The sequence below is a fragment of the Enhydra lutris genome, unplaced genomic scaffold (assembly GCF_002288905.1).
Source record: "Enhydra lutris kenyoni isolate GAN:26980312 unplaced genomic scaffold, ASM228890v2 scaffoldscaffold84, whole genome shotgun sequence".
NCBI lineage: Eukaryota > Metazoa > Chordata > Mammalia > Carnivora > Mustelidae > Enhydra > Enhydra lutris.
This window is the reverse complement of record NW_019154168.1, coordinates 3,932,320-3,958,851: the sequence shown is the minus strand read 5'-3', so window position 1 is coordinate 3,958,851 and position 26,532 is coordinate 3,932,320. Positions and strand designations below refer to the sequence as shown.

Here is a 26,532-nt window from a genome sequence, read left to right as displayed (position 1 = left end):
TGGCTCACTGGGTTAAATCTCTGCCTTCGGCTCAGGTCATGATCTCAGGGTCCTGGGATCAAGCCCCACATTGGGCTCTCTGCTCAACGGGGAGCCTGCTTCCCCCACCCCACCCCCGCCTGCCTCTCTGCCTACTTGTGATCTCTCTCGTCAAATAATTAAATAAAATCTTAAAAAAAAAAAAAACTACCTGGAATTGTTGCAGTTGTAAAGAACTATGCAGAATCTGAGAGTTTACCCCACTTACAAGCTTACAAGTGAGCCTATTACCAATTTATGAATGCTGGCAGAAGACCCAGAGATTCCTGGGTCAAAGAAAAAGGGCTTTATTACTTGTGACAAGGCAGTAGCCAGAGCTTTACATTTATGCTGGTTCCCCATACCCTGTAAGTCCTACAGTGTAAGGGAGGGTCCGGATGAATGCTTGGTCACATGGTGGGTTGTATTGCAGAACAAAACACTGAGCTTGGGTGATTCACAATTTTTATGGTAAACTGAAGCAAGTTTGTTCTTTTTTGGAAGGAGACAGTATTTGCTGCACAAACAACCTCGAGAAATGCCGTAAGTAAAGAGAAGTCAAGGCCCTACATTCTTGGCATACCCATAAGGTTCATGGCAGATTGCCTCTTCCAACATGTTCTTGGCTGAACTCAAATATTTATAAAAGTATGCCACTCTGTCAGCTACTCTAATTAATTTGATAAACAAAGGCAGAAACCAAATTTGATCAATCTGTCTCTTAAAGCATTTAATTAAGGCTACTATCAATAGTATTCCAAATAGCAGGATAAGGCCAATCTGTAGTAATGACCTTGATAACACCCCCAAAGTCCCAGACTCAGCTAACTGTGTATAAGTATGGAAGGGTGGGGAGGACCAGTAAGTCTCATTTTATACAGGATGTAATCCAATCTATCATCCACTATGAAACATGTAAAGGAATTTAGATTGTTATTTCAATGACTATATTTTTCTTTTGTGGGCTTCTACTTAAAAAAAAAAAAAAAATTCTGGGGCACCTGGGTGGCTCAGTCGGTTAAGCATCTACCTTCAGCTCAGGTTGTGATCACAGGGTCTGGGCCTCAAGCCCCACATCAGGCTCACTGCTCAGTGGGGAAGCTGTTTATCCCTATTCCTCTGCCTCTCCTCCCTGCTTGTGCTCTCTCTCTCTCTCAAATAAGTAAAATCTTTTAAAAAATCTATTACCTGTATTCTCTTAAGGATAACTGTTTCTTTGTTTTTTAATATATCCAATACATTTGTTTTAAAATACCTTTCAAACTGTCCTATTATTTGCAGTCAATTCTCCTCTATTTTCTGCTGAGTCTCTTTCATGCCACTTTTTGGTAAGTTTTTTTGTTTGTTTGTTTGTTTTGTTTTGTTTTTAATTCTTTAATCTCCAGCAGACTCCCGGATAAGCCTGGAGCCCGAGGTGGGGCTGGACACAGGGCTCCAGGCAAGGCTCAACCTCACAAATCTGAGGTCATGACCTGAGCCAAAATCAAGTGTAGGTCCCTTAACCAACTGAGCCACCTAGGCACACTCCCCTGACTTTTTAAGTTTTTAATGAAAATTCTTTTACACAAGTAGTTTTTCATAAGAGTCCTATGTTCTTTTTGTGATGCATCCCCATAGCTAAGGTCTAGGTTTTCTCTGCTAAAGGATCCTGTATTTGGTTGGGCTTCAATAACAAAATATCATAGACTGGCAAGCTCATAAACAAGAGAAATTTAATCCTCACAGTTCTGGATGCTATAAGTCTGAGATCAGAGTGCTAGCATGGTTGAATAAGGGCCCTCTTCCTGGTTCATATTTAGTGCCCTCTCTATGTTTCCTCACATAGTAGAAGGGGCCAGAGATTTCTCTGGAAATTTTAAAAAGGGCACTAATCCCAATCATGAGGGCACTACCCTCATGATTTAAACACCTCCAAAAGCCCCCACCTACTAATACCATGACCTTTGAGGGTTAGGATGTTAACATGTGAATTTAGGGCTTACAGGAACATTCAGCCTGTAGCAGATCCCATGAGTATTTACAAGTTCCAAAGCAGAGTTAATGTTATTTATTCATCTTAAGGATTCTGCAACGTATTCACGGTGAAAATTCAAGTCATACACCTGTGCATAATAAAGGCATGAAAGACCAGTTTTTCAACAGGAATTCCACTTTTGGCTGGGAATTTTTATATCCCTGTCAGTGGATGTGGGTTGTTCTCTGTCGGGTGGGGGTAGGTGGTTCTGCAGCAGGGGTAGACTCTGAAGGAGCTGAGTAATGCAAGCTATCTGTTGACCATTCTTTCCACAGGTGGGCAGCAAGTCCTTCCCTGAGGAGTGATCCGAGTGGCACATCTCTATGGCTGTCACTCTCATTTTCCAAAACTATCTTTCATTTAGATGTTTATACATTTTAAGTAATTCATACTGAACGGACTACATGGCATAATAAAGGTTAATAAGTTTATACACTCCTAGCTCTCATTCTCCTCTACTGTTATGATACTGAAATCAGATACTCCATTATCAACATTTATATCATTTTCTAAAAGTTAGAAGCTTAATGAAAAAAGCTCCTAATTTTTTGGTAATGGCTTTATTATGATATAATTGACATAACATCAGTGTTTTTTGGTATATCGGTAGAGTTGTGCATTCATCATCACTATCTAATTCCAGAACATTTTCATTACTCTAAAAATAAATCTTGTACCCATTAGCAGTCAACTGCCAATCTCTCCCATCTCCCACCAAGCTACTTTGTCTCTCTAGATTAGCCTGTCGTGCACATTCACATAAATGAAATTATATGTGGTCTTTTGTTACTGGCTTCTTTTACTTAGCATAACATTTTTTAGTTCTTCCATTTCAATTACTGTACTTTTTCAATTCAAGGATGTCCATTAGGTTCTTTTTCATATACAATTGCTATCTCTTACTGATATAATCTATATGATGAGACACTGTCATCATACCTCCTTTTTCTTTTTTGAAATCAAGGTTAAATTCATGAACTTAATTAAAGTGTACAATTCAGTGGCATTCACAATGTTGTGCAAATACCACCTCTATCTAGTTGTAAAATATTTGTACTAGCTCAAAAGAAAATGTGTACCTATTAAGGAGTCAGTCCCCATTCCTCTTTCCACTGGGTATCTACCCAGTTGGCAACTACCAACTTGCTCTCTCTTGCTGTGGATTTACCTATTTCAGATATTTCATATAAATGAATTCATACAATATGTTGTCTTTGTGTCTGGCTTCATCCACTTAGCCTAATGTTTCCAAGGTTCATCTGTGTTGTTGTATGCATCAATACTTTATTCTTTTTTAATGGCTGAATATTTCATTATATGGATAAACCACATTTTTAAAAAAGATTTTATTTTTAAGTAATCTCTACACCCAGTGTGGGGCTTGAAATCAAAACCCAAAGATCAAGAGTCACATGCTCTACTGACTGAGCCAGCCAGGTGTCCCCCACCCATATTTTGTTTAATGATCAATCATTGGTGATGGACATTTTGGCTGTTTCCACTTTTTGGCTATTGTGAATACTGCTGCTATGAACATATGTATGGATATTTATTTAAATACCTAGTTTCAGTTCTTTTGGGTATATACCTATGAGTGGAGTTGCTGGGTACTATGAATATTCTATATTTAACTTTTTTATTTTTTTAAGAGATTTTATTTATTTACTTGCCAGAGAGAGAGAGTACAAGCAGGGGGAGAAGCAAGCAGAGGGAGAGGGAGAAGCAGTCTCCCTGCTGAGCAGGAAGCCTGATGTGGGGCTCGATCCCAGGACCCTGAGATCATGACCTGAGTGGAAGGCAGATGCTTAACCAACTGAGTCACCCAGGCACCCCTCTATGTTTAACTTTTTGAGGAACTGTCAAGCAGTTTTCCCCTTTACTTAATATATGGCTTCCTTTAATTCTTTGAATATGTTTATAACAGTTTCTTGGAAGTCTTGCTAAGTCCAACATCTGAGTCCTCTCTAAGGAAGTTTCTGTTGCCTATTTTTCTCTGCATATGGGTCCAACTTTCTGTTTCATTGTCTTGAAATTTTTTGTTGAAAACAGGACAGTTTAAATAATATAATGTAGTAACTTTGGCTATTGATCCCACACATTTGTGATTACTTGTTTTTTTAGTGACATGGCTGGACTATTTTAGTGAAGTCTATTTCCCTCACTGTATGCAAGCTCTGATTTGCTTCTTAGTGGGCACAGCTTGGACATAAGCATTGTTACCCTAGTATGTCAGTGGTTTGGGTAGGGTTCTCTGTGACTATCGTTCTCCAATTATTCTGTTAAATCTGTATTGGTATCACACACACAATACACACAATCAAGCTGTAAACCTTCATGCATTACAGATTAATTGCTCTAATGTTTTCAGTAATGTGTGGGGGCATGAGCTGCGATAAGGGAGATCATCGTCTCAGTATTCTCAGCATGCCATATTGAAATAGAACTTCTCCTCCATAAGTGTGGGCTAGGTGGAGGTAGAAATCCCCCAACCGTCAACCATATTTAGCCTGTGAACAAGTATCTAGGGAAGAGTGTGATAAGAAATGCTGGCATCCTGTTTTTTCCAGGAAAATACTGAAGCCCTTGACAAGGAGCTGGGGGGAGAGGTAGTTCCATCACCTTAGATATTCCCACCTACAGTGGAGGTATACTTCAAATGCCATAGACTGCTGTTGTTCTGAGTTTCAAAAGATTATCTTGAATGAATGTTTTTTCATTTGCAGTATGCCTTTAGGAGGACTTCCAGAGACTTGAGGTAGTTGGTTTTGTTTTATAATTTTCAACTTTTATGCTTATTATGCTGGAGAGCAGCTCTATGGACCTCCTCATACTTTCTTTTCGCTAAGTCTTCCAAATATCATCAATCTTCTCATCCATTTAACACCTGTATCCCATTAGGAAGAAATATCATGACTCCTTTTCTTTCAAATATGTACTTAGGCTCTTTTCAAATAAGTTGGTCATTTTAAGTTTGCTTAATTTTCAGTACAAGGTCCTTCTATCCCAACTGATTCTACAATAATTCTTGAAAAGAAATGGTGAAAGAGAGAGAGAGAGAGAGAGAGACATAGTAATGTATTTTTAAAAATCCATAAAATTGCTAAGTTGTTTTAAAAATTGAGGTGAGATAGTTTCCCACCTTCTGGCTGGTGGTCAGTTAGGCCTTTCATAGTTCCATAGGTATGCTCAAAAGGTAAGGTCCCAACTGCTCTTTATTTGGGCCATTTCTCAAGTGGGTTGTGTTTGTAGTAAACAGTTCTGAGAGATGAGGTATTGTCTCCCTCCAAGACAAAGGGCAAGTTTGCTTATTGGTTGTTATAAAACTGTGTATTCCTTGAGCTCAGGTTTTTTCCTGAAATATACCTACTGCTCAGGCATCCACCTGAGCCCTCTGTGTCATCCTCATGAGATTTGGGGAAAAGGACAAATGAGATAAACTTTTCATGTGGCTTGCTGTGCTGTAACAAAGTCCTTTGTCTCTAGCCCAGAAATCTTATGTCTTCTGCCACTATCAAACAGTATGAACAGTAACAGTCTCATCAAGTGAAATCAAATCCTAGATCTAACAATTTTGTGGTGAGAATGGGATGCTAATGGAAACATAACTTTATAGAAGAGGGAGGAGAAAAGTTTTGTGAGCCAGGTCTGGGGATATGAGACTCCTTGGGATCTAGTAGCAAATGCTCTCCCCATTTACACCACTTTGTGATCTAACCCAAAATGATACTTAAAAAAAAATGGCACTTCTTTACCTTTACTCAATGTGATGGGGGAAACAAAGGTAGAAGAAAAGTTATTAAATTTCCTTACTGCCTACAGCCCATTGACAAGTCCATGAAACAGGAAGAGTGACATTCCTCTAGGGACTCAACTGCCTCGATGCTGACATTTTGCTAAAGGCAAAAGGCAATCCTAGCCCAACCTGCTCCCCCTTCCCTGGATCCTGTAAGCCTACTTTAACATACAAGAATTCTTTTGGAAACTTCCTTTATCTCTAAACCCCCCAAGATATATGTTGGCAATCATCCCCCAAGCATATGGCCCACTGATATACATCTGAGGGGTTCATGACTAAGGTTTTATTAGACAGTCATAAATGACTTTTTCCTAACAATAGCTAGCCCCCTCGTGGTCCTGGAAACCTTGCTTCCAAAATTCCTTAGAGACTTACGCTATCTCTAACTCCTTCCCAACTTGAAAGTATATAATGAGCCACTCCTCATAACCCCAGTGCAGCTCTTTCTGCCCACAGGTCCTGGCCCCATGCTTTAATAAAATCACCTTTTTGTACCAAAGACATCTCAGGAATTCTTTTGTGGCGGTCGGCTTTAAAGCCCAACATCTTTCTTACATTACTTACTGCTTACTATACAATGGTAGAGTCCCCAAATTCAGTGTTCCTTGCCTGTAACACATCTCACAGATTGATTAGACATTCATTTGGGACCTCTGTGTTACTCTTTTGGAATGCAGCCCACTGCTTGTGTTGACATCCATCTGAGCCCCTTGTGTTGCTGCTGTGTGTCTTGGAGGTGAAGGGGAAGTGACATAAACATGCTAATGCTCATACTGCTTGCTGTGCAATGAGTAATAAAGTCCATTTGCCTTTGACCCAGAGCCTCTGTTCTACCAGCATCCATGAAACAAGACCAGACTAAAAAATGTATTAGCTTATAAGAAGGGTAAAATCAGACTCTATACTGAAATTCATTCCCCTTATATTTTCCTTTATGCAGATTTCAGCTACATTTTAAATGTTTTCCTTTTCCCCACAATGCCATCCTTGTTTCTGCTCTCTCTTCCCAGTCTTTTTCATTTGGCCCCTTTTAGGGTCATCTTCCCTGAGCTCAGCTGTCTAGCCTGTGCCATGTATTCTCCATAGTAAATGCTTTCCTCTTTCTGCTCCAGTTCCCTCTAGCTGTAACACCAGGGAGCTGGGACAGAAACAAATTCAGTATTTTGAAAAATAATGCTATGAGAACTATTAAATGGCTTATGAAGACTATCCAAAAGTGTGTTGATCAAACAAAGAAAGTTTATTAAATTTATCACAGCAAGGACTTAACAGGGTTTTGGTAGTATCTCAATAGGGGCAAGTTATGCAAGAGCACATTCAGGATTCTCCCTCCAAGATGGGGAGTTGGTTAATATTGGGCAAAATCTGTGATTTAACAGGGTAAGACTGATGGATACAGGGTCTCAAAGCAGGCTTTGGTGAACAATCTATCCTGATACACATAATGTTTGTTTTAACAATCAAGATGTTTGTTCTAGTAACCAAACATTTGTTTAGATAAACAGATTGCAAATATTTCCTGGAGCAAGTTATATTGACATTAGTGATCTCAGTTTTCAGTCCCATCGGTTGACACAGGTGGTCTAAGTTCTCAAGATGAAGATGAAAACTGGTCAGCTAAAACTTAACAAAATCTTCAAAAGCTGTAAAAAAAGGGGGAGGGTGGAGTGGAGTGGGAGGATGGGTGAGGTAGACATCTCACCCAATATGAATTGCTCCAAATTTTATAGTTAAAAGAAACAACCTATTTATATTTAACCCATCAGTTACATGGTGAATTAATGTAAGAAAGAAATGATTTTTGGCAAAATGGCCTACTTCTAATATGAATGTTGCATAAAATTAGGTCTTTTCTTCTCCCCATATTCTCTTTTTTAAACTTAACAATGGCTTCATCTATCATCTATTAGGAATTTACTCCTAATCTTAGACTCAATCCTTGATCTGCCTATTTGTTACTTCAAATGCATGTTTTGATTTATTTTTCTCATAAGACACTTGCTTCTCCATAATTATCTAATGTTAATCACCATTCTCCTGGTCAACAAAGCTGAAAACTTTAATTTTTGCTTTTTTCCTTTCTTTGGTCTTTCTATTTAAAACTATTCACCACACCCCAGATCCAAAAGATTCCCTAAGGCAGTGCTATTCCACATGCTAGTCAGTGAGGAGATTAGGAACTCATGCAAGGATGTAAACCAAGCAGTTTGCTGCACGGAGAAGTCTCGTCCTCTGAACTAAATAGGGCACTCAGTAAAAGAGTTGATTGTTACTCTGGATCAAGCTCAGAAATAGCTTGCTGACCAACTACCAACCTGAACATACCTTTTCCCAAAAGGATTAGGAAATATGATTCTCAAGGCAAATATGGACCCTACAGGGGACAACACCCAACATGACAATGAAGGTCATGTGGTCATCTTCTTGCTTTATTTTATTTATTTTTTAAAATATTTTATTTATTTGCAGAGAGAGAGAGAGCAAGCACAAGCAGGGAGAGTGGCAGGCAGAGGAAGAGGGAAAAGCAGGCTCCCCACTGAGCAGAGAGTCCAATGTGGGGCTCTATCCCAGGACCCTAGAATCATGACCTGAGCCAAAGGCAGATAATTAACTGACTGAGCCACCCAGGCACCCCAATCCTTTTGCTTTACTTCCAACTTCTAGATAATTTTTCTTAACGTGTTATTGTTTCCTCTTTTTTTTTTTCCAGTAAGCATTGTTTTATTTATTTATTTTATGTTAGTTGTTTATTTATCAAGTTGTTTATTTGGCCACAGCCAAACTTACAGAAAGATGCAACCCCCAGGGGTACAGTGAATGCTCCAACAATACGAAATCACAGATTACTTGGCCAGAAGGCCTAACAACTGAGGTTTTGTCAAAGCACTGGAAGTCATGGTAGTTATTCTCCTCAACACCAACCTCAAACCTAATGTCCTTCCTAACTCACTAAGCACTATGTTTTATTTTTTTAAGACTTTATTTGAGAGAGAGGGAGCATGTATTCATGTGTACGAGCAGGGAGAGGAGCAGAGACAGAGAATCTCAAGCAGACTCCACGCCATCAAATGTGGGGCTGGTCTCCAGACCTGACGGGGAGGTGAGAAGGGGGGTTTGGGTGTGTGTGTGTGTGTTGAGGGAGCAGACACAGAGCAGGATGGGGGGCTAGATCCCACAGCCAGTGAGATTATGACCTGAGCCCAAACCAAGAGTCTGAGGCTTAACTGACTGAGCCACCCAGGCACTCCAGCATGATGTTTTAAATTTCCATCCAGGGCGCCTGGGTGGCTCAGTTGGTTAAGCGACTGCCTTCAGCTCAGGTCATGATCCTGGAGTCCCGGGATCGAATCCCGCATCGGGCTCCCAGCTCCACGGGGAGTCTGCTTCTCCCTCTGACCTTCTCCTCGCTTGTGCTCTCTCTCACTGTCTCTCTCTCTCTCTCTCTCTCAAATAAATAAATAAAATGTTTAAAAAATAAAATAAAATAAAATAAATTTCCATCCATATACCTCTACTCTTCACTTCCCTAACAGCTGCATAATACTCGATGACACCTTGCCCAGTGATGGACTTTCCAATTTTCTGTCACCACAGTGAAATTCTGCAATGAACATCTTCACATGTGTCTCCTAGTTTGGGCTCTTTTTACCTTTTTCCAAGATTCTGCAGTAGTTTCCCAAGAGACTCTTTATTCTCAACTTCTCCTTAATTCAAATCTCTCTCTACTCCCAGCACCATTCCAAAACCTTTTATAGCTCCTACCGTACAGAATTAAACACTGTTATATCATTCTGGTCCCCAAAGCTCTACTCCTAATAATATGGCTTTATGTCATACTACTCTGTCATTCATGTTGTATTCTCTAGCCAAATTGAAATGCTACTTTCTGGTGAAATACTGATTTCCGGTCTTCTCCCATATTTCTAACTTTCCTGTTTGTCAAGCCTTTGCCCTTATTATTCCACTCCTTCTTGGATGCATTTCCTCCCATTTCTAACTATCAGATGCTACCAATCTTCAAATACAACCACCTTTACAAAGCCTTCTCCTAGTCTTGTATATTCTTTTCCTCATCAGAAATTTCAAAACACTTTGTTAATCCCTCTTTTGTGCTATCATTACCTATACTATTGCTATTTATACATTTGCCTTATGCTAGTCCCACAAGACTGTAACTTCTTTATGCTAGTTATTTCCCACAACCATCAGCACAGTGCTTCATATGCCAAATGTGCACTTTAAATACATGCTTACCCGAATATTGAGCAACTCCTAAAAATAAGGAACTGTGGCTATGAAGATAAAAGACTTGATTCTAGTCACAGAAGTTCAGATGATCATTTGTATGGATGTATCAGGGAAGCATCAGAATAAAGACAGGAATTCAGCTAGACTTTAGTCTGTCTTCCTAACTTGCACTCTTAACTACTTCTCCAACTATTTTTCACTGAGAAAGAAAATCCTATTTTGATTAGGCATAAAATTTAAGCCAAGAATGAAAGCAAGATACTTTACTCAGGACTCTACCCAAGCCCAAGTTACACATAGGAGAAACAACAGATTTCTCTTATAAAAAGTGACTGTGGGGGCGCCTGGGTGGCTTAGATGGTTAAGCATTTGCCTTCAGCTCAGGTCATGATCCTGGGGTCCTGGGATGGAGCCCACATCAGGCTCCCTGCTCAGGGCAGTCTGCTTCTCCTATGCCCTCTGCCTCCCCCCCCAATCCCTGCTTATACTCTCTCTTGAGCATGCTCTCTCCACCTCAAATAAATAAAGTAAAATCTTTAAAAAAAGACAAAAACAAAACTCATGACCATGGACTGAGGGCCAGAAGCCAGAAGCTTATGAGATATAATGTAAAGGTTACATCTCAGTGATTTGAAAAGCACTCAGCAGGTTAAGATAATTGTTCTCCTCAGCCTTAATTTTTACATAGCAATATTTTAAATGTAATATTAATGAACTGAAAGGTCTTGGAGAGAAACAATTGCCACTATAACTGCAACTTCCAGCAAAATATCCCATGTGAAATAATAACAATAGCTAACACTTGGTGGTGCTTATTACTTTCTAGGGTTAAAATGAAATAACATGGATACACTTGAAAATCCCTCAAGCAGACAAAACCAGTTAAGTCACATAAGTGAAACTTAATCTAGCTTATATCACGAATATGAGAAACTTAACCTAGGTTATTTCTTGTAAATGTCTCTGATAATGATAAATAACACTTAAATCATCTTTTAACCAATCCCCTGCCATCTACAAATTCCCATTTAAAAAAAAAATAATTCCAGTATACTTAACATACAGTGTTATATTAGTTTTCAGTGTATAATGTAGTGATTCAACAATTCTATACATTACTCAGTGCTCATAAGTGCACTCTTTAATCCTCTTCACTTATTTCACCCATCTCTCCACACTCAACCTGCTGCCCCTCAACATACCATAAGTTTGTTCTCTATATTTAAGAATTTTTTGCTTGCTTTGTTTCTCTCTTCGCTCTTTGCTCATTTGCTTTCTTTCTTAAATTCCACATAAGAGTGAAATTGGGGAGGGGGGTCAAGATGACAGAGGAATAGCAGGCTGAGATGACATCAGGTAACAAGAGATCAATTAGTTTATCAAACCATTCTGAACACCTACAAATCCAACAGGAGATTGAAGAGAAGAGCAGCAATTCTAGAAACGGGAAATTGACCACTTTCTGAAAGGTAGGACCTGTGGAGAAGTGAATCCAAAGCAACGGGAAGATAGACCGTGGGGGGATGGGCCAGCTCATGGAAAGTGGCGGAGCAACAGAGCACAAAATCAGAACTTTTACAAGTCTGCTCCACTGAGGGACATCGCTCTAGAGGCTAAGCCAGGGTGAAGCCCACGCAGAAACAGAGTGGTCTCAGGTCCCATGGGGTCACAGAAGGATCGGGGGTGTCTGAGTGTCGCAGAGCTCACAGGTATTAGAGCAGGGAAGCCAGCTACAGAGACAGAGCCAAGGAGTGAGCTTTCAACTCAGTGTTACCTTAGACCGTGATCACAGTAGGGCCACTGCTTTGTAAGCAGGGACCCCACAAGATGTGAGGCGACAACCCTGGAAGAGCACAGGGATCTCCTGGGTTTGGAGACTCAAGGCGGGGCTGTGTGCCAGAGACAGAGACGCTTGGTCACAGGCTAGGTGAGCTCAGAGAGTAGCTAGAGGCCAGGGAGATGGGAGTAATTGAGCATATTCCTCTGAGAGAGCACTGAGGAGTGGGGTCCCGAGCTCTAGTCTCTTCTGGGTCGGAGATTGGGAGGCTGCCATTCTAATTGCTGTCCTCCAGAACTCTACAGAAAGTGTTCAGGGAATAAAAGTTCCCAAAAGCAAAACCGAGTAGATTACTTAGCCCGGCCCTTGGTAAGGGCGATGCAATTCTGCCTCAGGCAAACACACCTGAGAAACACTACAACAGGCCCCTCCCCCAGAAGATCAGCAATCCAGCCAAGACCAAGTTCACTTACCAAGGAGAACAGCGGAATTCCAGAGGAGGAGAAAGCAAAGCATGGAATTCATGGCTTTCTCCCCATGATTCTTTAGTCTGGCAAAGTTAATTTTTTTAATTTTATTTTTTTCTTATGCTAAATTTTTTTAACTTTTACTATTTTCCCTTTTAATATTTTTTAACTAGTTTATCTTAACAATATCTTTCATAAAAAAATCTTTTTGAACCTTCATTATTATAATCATATTTTATCCTTCATTGTATCTAAAATTTATTTTTTGTATACACATAGGTTTTTTTCTTCCAAAAAAAAAAATTTGGGATAGAACTTCTTCTAATAGAGCAAAATATACCCTAAATCTAGCACAGGGCTTTTTTCTACTCTCCAGCCTGAGCAAATTCTCCCCACTTTCTTTTTCTTTATTCTCCCAACCGATTTATCTTATCAACTCCTTTTTCAAAAGTTTTTTTAAAAAAATTTTCATCTTTTGAGTCATATTCCATCCCTTCGTCGTGTTTACCCTTATTTTGTGTGTATGTATATATAAAGTTTTTCATTCTTTAAAATTTTGGTAGGTAGTTCCTTCTAAGACACCAAAATACTCCCAAAATTAAGTAGGTGACTCTGTTCTATTCACCAATCTAATATATATATTTTCTTTTTCATATTTTTTCTTTATTTTTTTCTTTTAAAAAAATTTTTTTTCTGAACTTCTTTTTACCCCCTTACTTCCCCCCACGATTTGGGGTCTCTTCTGATTTGGTTAAAGCACATTTTCCTGGGGTCTTTGCCACCCTTTTAGCATTTTATTCTCTCTTTCATATATTCTCATCTGGATAAAATGACAAGGCAGAAAAATAAACCATTAAAAAAAAAAAAAAGAGGCAGTACCGAAGACTAGGGAACTGATCCATACAGACATTGGTAATATGTCAGATCTAGAGTTCAGAATGATGATTCTCAAGGTGCTAGCTGAGCTCGAAAAAGGCATGGAAGATATTAGAGAAACTCTGTCTGGAGAAATAAAAGCCCTTTCTGGAGAAATAAAAGAACTAAAATCTAACCAAAGCTGAAATCAAAAAAGCTATTAATGAGGTGCAATAAAAAATGGAGGCTCTTACTGCTAGGATAAATGAGGCAGAAGAGAAAATTAGTGATATAGAAGACCAAATGACAGAGAATAAAGAAGCTGAGCAAAAGAAGGACAACCTACTAGATCACGAGGGGAGAATTCGAGAGATAACTGAACCATAAGACAAAACATTAGAATAATTAGGATTCCAGAAGAAGAAGAAAGAGAGAGGGGAGCAGAAGGTATACTGGAGAGAATTATTGTAGAGAATTTCCCTAATATGGCAAAGCAAACAAGCATCAAAATCCAGGAGGCACAGACAACTCCCCTCAAAATCAATAAGAATAGGTCCATACCCCATCAACTAATAGTAAAACTTACAAGTATTAGTGACAAATAGAAAATCCTGAAAGCAGCCCGGGACAAGAAGTCTGTAACATACAATGGTAAAAATATTAGATTGGCAGCACACCTATCCACAGAGACCTGGCAGGCCAGAAAGAACTGGCATGATATATTCAGAGCACTAAATGAGAAAAACATGCAGCCAAGAATACTATATCCAGCTAGACTATCATTGAAAATAGAAGGAGAGATAAAAAGCTTCCAGGACAAACAAAAACTGAAAGAATTTGTAAACACCAAACCAGCTCTATAGGAAATACTGAAAGGAGTCCTCTAAGCAAAGAGAAAGCCTGAAATTGTAGACCAGAAAGGAAGAGAGACAATATACAGGAACAGTCACCTTACAGGCAATACAATGGCACTAAATTCACATCTCTCAATAGTTAACCTGAATGTAAATGGGCTAAATGCCCAATCAAAACACACAGGGTATCAAAATGGATAAAAAACCAAAACCCATCTATATGCTGTCTATAAGAAACTCATTTTAGACACAAAGACATCTCCATATTTAAAGTGAGTGGGTAGAAAACAATTTACCATGCTAATGGACACCCAAAGAAAGCTGGTATTGCAATCCTTATATCAGATCAATTAGATTTTAAGCCAAAGGCTATAATAAGAGATGAGGAAGGACATTATATCATACTCAGAGGGTCTGTCCAACAAGAAGATCTAACAATTTTAAATATCTATGCCCCTAACGTGGGAACAGCCAACTATATAAACCAATTAATAACAAAATCAAAGAAACAAATCAGTAATAATACAATAATAGTAGGGGACTTTAACACTCCCCTCACTGAAATGGACAGATCATCCAAGCAAAAGATCAACAAGGAAATAAAGACCTTAAATGACACACTGGACCAGATGGACATCACAGATATATTCAGAACATTCCATCCCAAAGCAACAGAACACACATTCTTCTCCAGTGCACATGGAACATTCTCCAGAACAGATCACATCCTGGGTCATAAATCAGGTCTCAACCAGTATCAAAAGATTGGGAGCATTCCCTGCATATTTTCAGACCACAATGGCTCTGAAGCTAGAACTTAATCACAAGAGGAAATTTGGAAAGAACACAAATACATGAAGACTAAACAGCATCCTTCTAAAGAATGAATGGGTCAACCAGGAAATTAAAGAAGAATTGAAAAAATTCATGGAAACAAATGATAATGAAAACACAACAGTTCAAAATCTGTGGGACACAACAAAGGCAGTCCTGAGAGGAAAATATATAGTGGTACAAGCCTTTCTCAAGAAACAAGAAAGGTCTCAAATACACAACCTAACCCTACACCTAAAGGAGCTGGAGAAAGAACAAGACAGAAACCCTAAACCCAGCAGGAGAAGAGAAATCATAAAGATCAGAGCAGAAGTCAATGAAATAGAAACCAAAAAAACAATAGAACAAATCAATGAAACTAGGAGCTGGTTCTTTGAAAGAATTAATAAGATTGATAAACCCCTGGCCAGACTTATCAAAAAGAAAAAAAGAGAAAGGACCCAAATAAATAAAATCATGAATGAGAGAGGAGAGATCACAACTAACACCAAAGAAATACAGACAACTATAAGAACATACTATGAGCAACTCTACGTCAACAAATTTGACAATCTGGAAGAAATGGATGCATTCCTAGAGATATATAAACGACCACAACTGAACCAGGAAGAAATAGAAAACTTGAACAGACCCATAACCAGTAAAGAGATTGAAGCAGTCATCAAAAATCTCCCAACAAACAAGAGCCCAGGGCCAGACAGCTTCCCAGGGGAATTCTACCAAACATTTACAGAAGAACTAATTCCTATTCTCCTGAAACTGTTCCAAAAAATAGAAATGGAAGGAAAACTTCCAAACTCATTTTATGAGGCCAGTATTACCTTGATCCCAGAACCAGACAAAGACTCCGTCTAAAAGAATTATAGACCAATATCCTTGATGAACACAGATGCAAACATTCTCACCAAAATACTAGCCAATAGGCTCCAAGAGTAAATCAAAAGGATTCTTCACCACGACCAAGTGGGATTTATTCCAGGGCTGCAAGGTTGGTTCAACATCCACAAATCAATCAATGTGATACAATACATTGATAAAAGAAAGAACAACAACTATATGATACTCTCAATAGATGCTGAAAAAGCATTAAACAAAGTACAGCATCCCTTTCTTGATCAAAACTCTTCAAAGTGTAGGGATAGACGGTACATACCTCAATATTATCAAAGCCATCTATGAAAAACCCGCTGCGAATATCATTCTCAATAGAGAAAAACTGAGAGCTTTTCGGCTAAGGTCAGGAACACAGCAGGGATGTCCATTATCACCAATGCTATTCAATATAGTACTAGAAGCCCTAGCCTCAGCAATCAGACAACAAAAAAATTAAAGTCATTCAAATCGGCAAAGAAGAAGTCAAACTATCACTCTTCGCAGATGATATGATTCTTTAGGTGGAACACCCAAAAGACTCCACTCCAAATCTGCTAGAACTTGTACAGGAATTCAGTAAAGTGTCACGATATAAAATCAATGAACAGAAATCAGTTGCATTTCTTTACACGAACAACAGGACAGAAGAAAGATAAATTAAGGAGTCCATCCCATTTACAATTGCACCCAAAACCATAAGATACCTAGGAATAAACCTAACCAAAGAGGCTAAGAATCTATACTCAGAAAACTATAAAGTACTCATGAAAGAAATTGAGGAAGACACAAAGAAATGAAAAATGTTCCATGCTAGTGGATAGGAAGAACAAATATTGTGAAAATGTCTATGCTACCTAAAGCAGTCTACACGTATAATGCAATCCCTATCAAAATCCCATCCATTTTTTCAGAGAAATGGAACAAATAATCCTAAAATTTATATGGAACCAGAAAAGACCTCGAATAGCCAGAGGAATATTGAAAAGGAAAGCCAAAGTTGGTGGCATCACAATTCCGGACTTCAAGCTCTATTACAAAGCTGTCATCATCAAGACAGCATGGTACTGGCACAAACACAGACACATAGATCAATGAAACAGAATAGAGAGTCCAGAAATAGACCCTCAACTCTATGGTCAACTAACCTTTGACAAAGCAGGAAAGAATGTCCAATAGAAAAAAGACAGTCTCTTCAAAGGGAAATGGTGTTGGGAAAATTGGACAGCCACTTGCAGAAAAATGAAACTGGACCATTTCCTTATACCACACACAAAAATAGACTCAAAACGGAAGAAGGACCTCAATGTGAGAAAGGAATCCATCAAAATCCTTGAGGAGAACACAGGCAGCAACCTCTTCGACCTCAGCCACAGCAATGTCTTCCTAGGAACATTGCCAAAGGCTAGGGAAGCAAGGGCAAAAATGAACTATTGGGACTTCATCAAGATCAAAAGGTTCTGTACAGCAAAGGAAACAGTTAACAAAACCAAAAGACAACTGACAGAATGGGAGAAGATATTTGCAAACGACATATCAGATAAAGGGCTAGTACCCAAAATCTATAAAGAACTTATCAAACTCAACACCCCAAAAATAATTAATCCAATCAAGAAAAGGGCAGAGGACATGAACAGACATTTCTGCAAAGAAGACATCCAGATGGCCAACAGACACATGAAAAAGTGCTCCACATCACTCAGTATCAGGGAAATACAAATCAAAACCACGATGAGATACCACCGCACACCAGTTAGAATGGCTAAAATTAACAAGTCAGGAAATGATAGATGCTGGCGAGGATGCGGAGAAAGGGGAACCCTCCTACACTGTTGGCGGGTATGCAAGCTGGTGCAACCACTCTGGAAAACAGCACGGAGGTTCCTCATAAAGTTGAAAATAGAGCTACCGTATGACCCAGCAATTGCACTACTGGGTATTTGCCCTAAAGATACAAATGTGGTGATCCGAAGGGGCAAGTGCACCTGAATGTTTATAGCAGCAATGTCCACAATAGCCAAACTATGGAAAGAACCTAGATGTCCATCAACAGATGAATGGATAAAGAAGAGGTGGTGTATATATATACAATGGAATACTATGCAGCCATCAACAGAAATGAAATCTTGCCATTTACACCAACTTGGATGGAACTAGAGGGTATTATGCCTAGCGAAATAGGTTGATCAGAGAAAGATAATTATCATATGATCTCCCTGATATGAGGAAGTTGAGAGGCAATGTGGGGGGTTTGGGGGGTAGGAAAAGAATAAATGAAATAAAATGGGATTGGGGGGGGAGACAAACCATAAGAGACTCTTAATCTCACAAAACAAACTGAGGGTTGCCGTGGGGAGGGGTGTAGGGAGAGGGTGGTAGGGTTATTGACATTGGGAAAGTTATGTGCTATGGTGAGTGCTGTGAAGTGTGTAAATCTGGTGATTCACAGACCTGTACCCCTTAAAACCCCATATAATACATTATACGTTAATTTAAAATAAAAGAGTGAAATATTATGATATTTTTCTTTCTCTTATTTTACTTAGCATTATATTCTCTAGCTTCATCCATGTTGTTGCAAATGAAAATAGTTCATTCTTTTTTATGGCTGAATAATATTTCAATGTGTGCATGCATGCATGTGTGCACGAGCATGTATTGCATGTGTTTCATGTCTTCATTCATTCATCTATCAATGGACCCTTGGGTGGTTTCCATAATTTGGCTATTGAAAATAATGCTGTAATCAACAGAGGGGTACACAAACCTGTACCCCTGAAACAAATAATACATTATATATTAATTTTAAGAAAGAGAAAAAAAAACATGGGGTATATATATCTTTTTGAATTAGTGTTTTTGTATTCCTTGGGTAAATACCCAGTAGTGAAATTATTGGATCGTACAGTAATCCTATTTTTAACTTTTTGAGGAATCTGCATACTGTGTAAATTCCTCTTGTAAATAACCAGTCATTGTAAAGATTAAACAACTTCCTCATTCTCACCTTGTAAGCCATCCTGTAATTACATCCCTCTGAGATTCTAACCACTTCTAGTTTGAAGTCTCCTAATTTGCTAACAATTTATTTCTCGCTCAGTAAAATATTCCTATCAAGTAAAACTCTGAATTTTATTTTAACAGTTTTTGGTGTCAGAAGTGGGATCCAAAGATGATCCCAGCTCAGTCCCAAGGCCAGTGAGTAACCAGGATCCAACACCCATGAAGCCCATTGCACACTGCTTTCTTACCAAACATGGAATTCCAGGGTAAGTCTTTCTCAGATTCAAACTCAATTCCCTTTGCAATTACCTTTCTGGTTTTACTGAGTAACCTTTATTGAAGCTTTTCAGTAAGTCACGCTATTCTGTTCAAAAGAGGGTGAAATGTGTGATCCCCTCTGTTTTGGAACAGCCGCTGAAAAACAGTACCCCTGATAATTAAGATTTCCTAGGGAATCTAAGGCAAAGATGGGTTCCACCTGGTCCAAAACTCAGACTAGGATCTTATGCCTTTTTGAAAAAGATGGGTGAACTTTACAAAGAATAAGTGGAACTGTATTGACCATTTTGGGAAAATCCTTAACTTAGATAAAATAGCCCACCTTAGGGACACCTTTTAAAAAAGAGGATAAAAAATTTCTTAAAGACATAAATGCATTCATTTGTTGGTATGCCAAAGTGTCTATAAGACAAATGACTCCAAAAATAGCTCTCTAAAGAATTCTTGCAGCACACAAATAAAAAACTTGTGGTAAAAAGCTTAAATCATCTGAGTAGATAAACTTCAATTATTCTATCTGCCAGAAACACAATCTGGGTCCAGCTGTTCTTTTGAGTTTTGTATTACTATACTTGATACACAGTTAAAATCTTGAAATGAAAGCTATAAAATCTATTTACAACTGCCTATGTATTAATGTATATGTGTCTATGAATGTATATCATGTATATGTGATTTTCAAAAAGAGCTCTATTTAATTTGCTTGAAGAAAAATAAGTACTTACATAAGTTAAGCATTCTCAAAACTCTCAGAAATATAGAAACTAACCCAAATGCTTTTCAAGTTCATAAGATCTGGGATAATCTTCAATGAATAAATGCTTTGCAAATAGTTTAAATGTGTTGATTTAATTAAAACAGGCATGTCTTCAGAGTAGTCAACATTAAATATAATGCAAATATACAATCTTTCCTACCTGGGTTTACTAGTCAAATAAGCTGATGATATCTCCATTACAAAATGTGTAAGCAAGAAAAACTTAAGATATTAGGTATTTAATAGTTAATCCAAGCATAATTATTAAAAACAAATTAAGTAGACAAATTAGATGATGGATATTCATCTAATGTAGCTGAGTGAAATGAAATGAAACGTAGGTCATTTCCAAATAAGATAATGTATTGAAATATTAATTGCCAAACTTATGTTTAAGTTTATTTACTTTTGGCCACTTAATTTTTTTAAAGAAACCAAAAATACTTGGATCTTTGTAGACATGTCTTTTGCCACATTAAACAAATGTACTGTGAAAGTGCATATCTTTAAAAAATATAATTTCTTGGGGCGCCTGGGTGGCTCAGAGGGTTAAGCCTTTGCCTTCAGCCCAGGTCATGATCTCAGGGTTCTGGGATCGAGCCCCACGTTGGGTTCTCTGCTCAGCAGGGAGCCTGCTTCCCTATTTCTATCTGCCTACCTCTCTGCCTACTTGTGATCTCTCTGTCAAATAAATAGAAAATCTTTAAAAATATATATATATAATTTCTTATAATGAAGTGTTCATAAATTTGCTAATCTACTACAAGGTGTTGATGTATGGCAGAAGTTTAATTTACCATTGCCTGCTTCCTAGTTTTTGTTGGAAAATAAAGGTTACTAACACTTAAAATTCATAATCCCTAAATAAATAGAAGCCTACTAAAACAAGAGTAAAAGAAAACTATGTATACAAAGTATGAGAGGAGAATGGGATGTGTATTTTATATGAAGAGAATGCAAAGAATATAGGATGGGTTCTTATTAAGGAAAAAGAGAGTAATTTTGTCCTAAATTAAAATGGTTATCCCAGAATGAGAAAGAAAAAAGGAATAAAACAAAAATCTAAATGGATGCAGAAAGTTACAGAAGGCTTGCGAAGAAATTTTATGCTTCATGGTCAAAGTTAGCTAAAATTAAATGTATTTATAAAGTTCTCCAAAACTGAGTTGAATAATACACTAATAAAAAACAACAGTTTACTTTTCTCTCTGTTAAAAGGACAGAGTTTCTTGGATTGTTAGTCTGTTTTTAATAAGAGATTTTGAAAGGTTTTCTTTACCTTTTGTGTATTTTGTCTAGGAAACAAAGATTCTATGTCTCATGAAAATAATTTCCTGTGTTTCACTTTGTCTTTATCAGGTTTTTGATTGCTTAGGAAAATAATCTTTTCAACATTAAAAAGAGCTAAGGCATTTTTTTTTTTAAACAACTATGTACTTTCTATATTTGCTTCTGAAATCTTTTTGTTGCTTTGGTTGAATAGATAACTAAGTGTTTTTTCACAGTGACCTTTGATCCTATTTAAGCAAGTGGTGTTTTGTTTTGAGAGAAAAAAGAAAGGAGAAGGGAGAGAGGGAGAGAGAGAATGTTAAGCAGGCTCCATGCCCAGCGCAGAGCCGGACATGGGACTCTATTGCACAACACTGAGATTCTGACCTGAGCCAAAATCAAGAGTCCGAGACTGTGCCACTCAGGCACCCTAATCAAGTGACTGAAACCTTTTGACAGTTTTTACAAACTTCCCAAAATCAAATTCTAAACGAAGTCTTTTTGACTTCGAACTAACTTTGGGATATTCCCAAAGCTCCCTGGAAGATCTCAGGGTTTTTTTCTCTTCTTATAAAAACCGAGACGAGGCATTGAACTATAAATTTTTCAAATGTTATATTGCATGGGAAACATTATCAAGTAAAGGGAATGCTTAATCTTCTTAGTTTATATTTGTATGGATATGTTATTAATATAAGTGTGCCAGAAATTGCATAGAACTCCTAGGAATCTGATATGCCCTGGTATAATGTTATCAGTTATTTTTAAATGTTGTATACCACAGGAGTAGCCAAGCTTACCTGTCAACCACATCTTTTTTTTTTTTTAATAGTGAACTCTTTAACAAGGCTATCTTTAAGTCTTTTGTCATTCATAGACAGTTATTGTTTTATACTGAATTCTTCCATGAAAACATTTATAGTCAACTACAGGCCAAAATATTTTGTATTCAAGGAGATTCATGGAAAAGACACTGACAAGTACTCTAGAATACAAGTTTCTGATAACTTCAAGATCATACCACTTAACTAGGTAAGAATTTCTAGCATGCTATGGAGAAACTGATTCACAAAACTATTAACCCAAGAGTAAGAAAACAAGAATTCGGACTAAATCAACTAATGGAGATGATTATAATTTTTATGACATTGTTTGCAAAATTTATGGTTCTTTACTGTTTTACTCTCCAAATTTAAAGAACCCCTTTTCTCCTTTCAACCCATTATATAACTTATAACAATTTGGTAAACTTTTATAAACAAAAATTAAACATTTATTTTTTTCTCCCTACCTGATTTCTTCAGAACTCAAAACAAAAAAAACAACAACAACAACAACAAAAATCCCTTATTGAGTAGACTTATTTTCATGGCAATGTAGGTATTTGCATAAATTCAACAAGAATTTATTCTCTTTGTAACAGGATATAATTGGACAAGCCCTTGGTTTGGCTTGTTGGCCTAAAGAGGTGTTTAAACATCTTATCTGAGATTTCTTACCACCAGTTTTTAAGAAGCTAAGGTTTGATTTGTGAAGCCAATAAAACCCTTTGGATTACCAAAGCTTGGACTGGAATATCGTATTTGAAATTGTGTATAAAATCACTATTCTGCTGTACTTACATAAATAATAAGTTGAATTTAATGAAACGACTTATTTTGCAATTTTATTGTGATTATCTTTGTTAAAATGAAGGAACTATAGAGAAAAAAAATTGTATTTCAGTAGAAAACTATAGTATACCTATTATCAGATTCTAGTCCTGTTCATTACCTTTGAGGTTTTGTTATCTGTCTGTAAACTGGACTGGTCTTGAATTCTTCTAGTTTCCTCCAACATCTGGCTACAACTTTTCAAACTAACATTTCCAATTTTTTCTCACCATTCTGATTTGAAATAAAAACTAAAATTGTCCTTTAACCCAAGCTCTTCAACCTAAAGCCAGACAACTTGGTATAAACTTCAGAGATATCACCACAACAGATCATGTACAGACAACCTTCGTGCTTATTTCTATACAGGCCATTCAGAGAGTTCACCAGAACACCCAATGACATCATCAAAGTCATTCAAACTGCAAATCAGGAAAATCAAACAGATTGAAACTGCCATCCTCACTCCATTATCTAAAAAAGTTTTGAGCTCAAATCTAGAAATTTTCTCGACTGGCTGCTCTCCAGACTCAGAAACTGAATTTGTAATTTGCTCCAATGATTAATTTTTATCCTTGTTTTGTTTCCACAGAAATGCCTGATTGCTCACACTGTATAGAGGACCATCTTAGATGGAAGTCACCTGTAACACTCCCGAAATAAGACATCCTCATGTTTATCCTAAGTAATCATGATTCAAAAGTGTAAGGCTCTAAACAATATTAAAAAACTTATTTTCCACCAGGTCTAAGAAGCTTTCTGTGATGGATTCCAAATGAAGATATGAGAACTTAGAGAGTTACTTTATTGGAAAAGATAACAACAAAAGACTGCTTTTAAATTACCAAAGAGAGGGGCGCCTGGTGGCTCAGTGTGTTAAAGCCTCTGCCTTCCGCTCAGGTCATGATCTCAGGGTCCTGGGATGGAGCCCAGCATCAGGCTCTCTGCTCAGCAGGAAGCCTGCTTCCCCATCTCTCTCTCTCTGCCTGCCTCTCTGCCTACTTATGATCTCTGTCTGTCAAATAAATAAATAAAATCTTTAAAAAAAATTATAAATTTCCAAAGAGAAATCTTCTGCAAAATCCCTACAATCACAGCAAAAATCTATAAACTCTCTAGCCAGAATTATATTAGATAACTACACAGCCTTAGACACCCTAACCAGTTAACAAGGAGATGCATATGCTCTAACTGGTTAAAAAAAAAAAAATTCCATGTTAATAAATTAGGAATTATTACTCCCAATTTAAAAGATCTTAAAGATCAAATGTCGGTCTTTCATCAAATAGGTGATACTTCTTCCACCAATTTATTTAGTTGGTTAAATCTTGGCTCCTGGGAATCTCTGCTCCCAGGAATTCTTCAATCCTTATCAATTACTTCCCTCATAGTCATCATATTAACCTTGCTAGTAGTAGGAGTGCTGACAACACTGACTCCATCTTTGGCCCACCATTTTGTTTATGCTCATGCAATGATCTCCCACGGGGCTACATGTTCCAGGCCTCTTGGACGTTAATGTATGCCCTGACCAAAATACTACCCTCAAGTGGCACACAGAAGGCACACTTTAGATAAGGAGGAGAGATGACTGGTGCACAAAAGGCACCACTTTAGATAACCCGGTTTGACTGCACCATAAGCCCCTTGCTCTATAAAAGCTGTAGCTTAAGGTTTGGACTGGGTGGAGAATAGCTGCATAGCACCTGGACCCAATGGCTCCCTTGTCAGTAGGTCTCGTTGAATAAAAGTCTGTGTAAACAGTCTGGAGAGGCTTGTTTCATTTTTTGCCTTCCAAGGGCCTGCTAGGTCTAGAGGTTACTTTACAGTAACTCCCCCACCTTCTCACACTAGTGCACTGTCTCCTTTCAAGAGTTTTAACTGCCTTTCAGCAGCCACTCACACACCAAATGATATCCATCACGATTACACAACTCAAAGAACTCAATAATCCCACTGCCCATGCCTAAAATGACTATGCAACTGTTTATAATGGCAACTACATGACCATACAACCCAATGACTACATCAACAGTGGTAGCGAGAGTAATAGTATATTGGCTCACACTTTCAGCTCGCTGAGGGAACGACCAAAAGGGGGTAATTTTTTAGATAAAACAAAATGGAGACAACCCTAAAATCCCCCAAGCAGGGGCACCTGGGTGGCTCAGTGGGTTAAGGCCTCTGCCTTCGGCTCGGGTCATGATCCCAGGGTCCTGGGATCGAGCCCCGCATCGGGCTCTCTGCTCGGCGGGGAGCCTGCTTCTCCCTCTCTCTCTGACTGCCTCTCTGCCTGCTTGTGATCTCTGTCTGTCAAGTAAATAAATAAAATCTTAAAAAAAAAAAAAAAAGAAAGAAAATCCCCCAAGCAGATCAAACCAGTTAGATCACATAAGTGAAACATAATCTGGTTTATTTCATGAACATAAGTGAAACTTAACAAGTTATTTCTTGTAAATCCCTCTGATAATCATTAAAAAAAAAACTTAAATCATCTCCCTAAAATAATGTAAGATAATCACGTTTAACCAATCCCTCGCAGTTCTTTAAATTATGGTACCAATCGTTGTAATAACCAATCACTGTAAAGGTTAAACAAGCCTAGTCATTCCCCGTTTATAGGTCATCTTGCAAAGACATGCCTCTGAGATTCTCGTTTCTCCCTCACGAAAATATTTATTACCAAGTAAAGCTCCTTGACATTTGACACCAGGCATCCTTCTAAGGACTTTACATATGTAAAATTTATTCCTCACTACAACTCCAAGAGAGAGGTGTTACACTAATTTGATAGGTCAAGAACTCAGGCACGGAGGTTACGTTCCTCTCCATCGTCACACAGCTGGTGAATGGGACTGGAAGCTAAACCCTGTAATCGCAATCAAGCAATCGAGGAGCCGTGCTCCGTTGAAGAATCAGTACCTATCCCAGTAACAGGAACGGTGGAACTTTGCTGAAGGCTTCTGAGAGCCACATCTAGTATTTTGTTTTGATCTACCAAGGCTTTCAGCTCCCGTCAGAAACAGGCCACGGCCAGGAATTGCCTGGGCATCGAGTTGTCAAGGGTGACTGAGAGTTCGGACACCAATCTGGGGGCGCCCAGGGCGGACAGAGGGGCAAACCTGCCTAGCAGCCCACTTGGCACAACTGTCGTTGTTGAGGAGACAAGAAATCAGGAACTCAGAAACACCAGCAGGACCTTTTCAGAGGTCCAGAGGTGGGGAGGGGGCGGGGAGGGAGAGCAAGCACAGGGCTCCGCTAGGGCGGGGCGAAGGGGAGGCGGGGACCGGGTGGACTCACAGATCCAGAAGCTGACTGACCCGCCGCGAGCTAGGCATCGCGGCCGCCCAGGAGAGCCTCTTCCGTGGTCCCAGGGCCGCCCAAACGTAGCCAGAGACCGTCCGTCAACTCCTGCCCCCCGCGCGATGCGTAGGCCCTCGTGACGTCACACGGCTTCTTCCGGTGACCGGGACGCAGCCACGCTCCGGACTACAGAGGGAAAGAAGAGAAGGGAGGTGATAAAATGTAGAGTAGCCCTAAACTCGGTGAGGCACGACGGGAGTTGTAGTTTTTCCACCTCGCGGGCTCTGTTTACAGGCGGTTTCCCTGGAGTTCAAGCCCCGCGCGCAGCCTAACCCGGCACACCTCCAGCGGCGCTCTACATAGAAGCCGCTGCTTTTACTGTAGGGTTGTATTTGATGCTGGTCCATGCATTTGGCGTCTCCACATACTGGAGACTCCCTTGGAAGTGGACTCCATTAACGTGAAACGGAGCGTTTTAGAGCAACCAGGAGTGACCGCTGTTTACCGAGCATTTTCTCTGAAGCACGTACCTCAGT

General features: G+C 38.7%; 1 protein-coding gene across 1 annotated transcript in view; it reads right to left on the bottom strand.

Annotated features, from left to right (window-relative positions):
- Nucleotides 1-26,173, bottom strand: part of LOC111161359 (antagonist of mitotic exit network 1 homolog) — a 70,786-nt gene extending 44,613 nt beyond the window's left edge. The window contains exon 1 of the mRNA XM_022524961.1: nt 25,994-26,173. Coding sequence (XP_022380669.1) covers nt 25,994-26,031 — 38 coding nt within the window. The 5' untranslated portion in view covers nt 26,032-26,173. The remainder of the gene's footprint in view (nt 1-25,993) is intronic.
- Nucleotides 26,174-26,532: the final 359 nt, after the last annotated feature.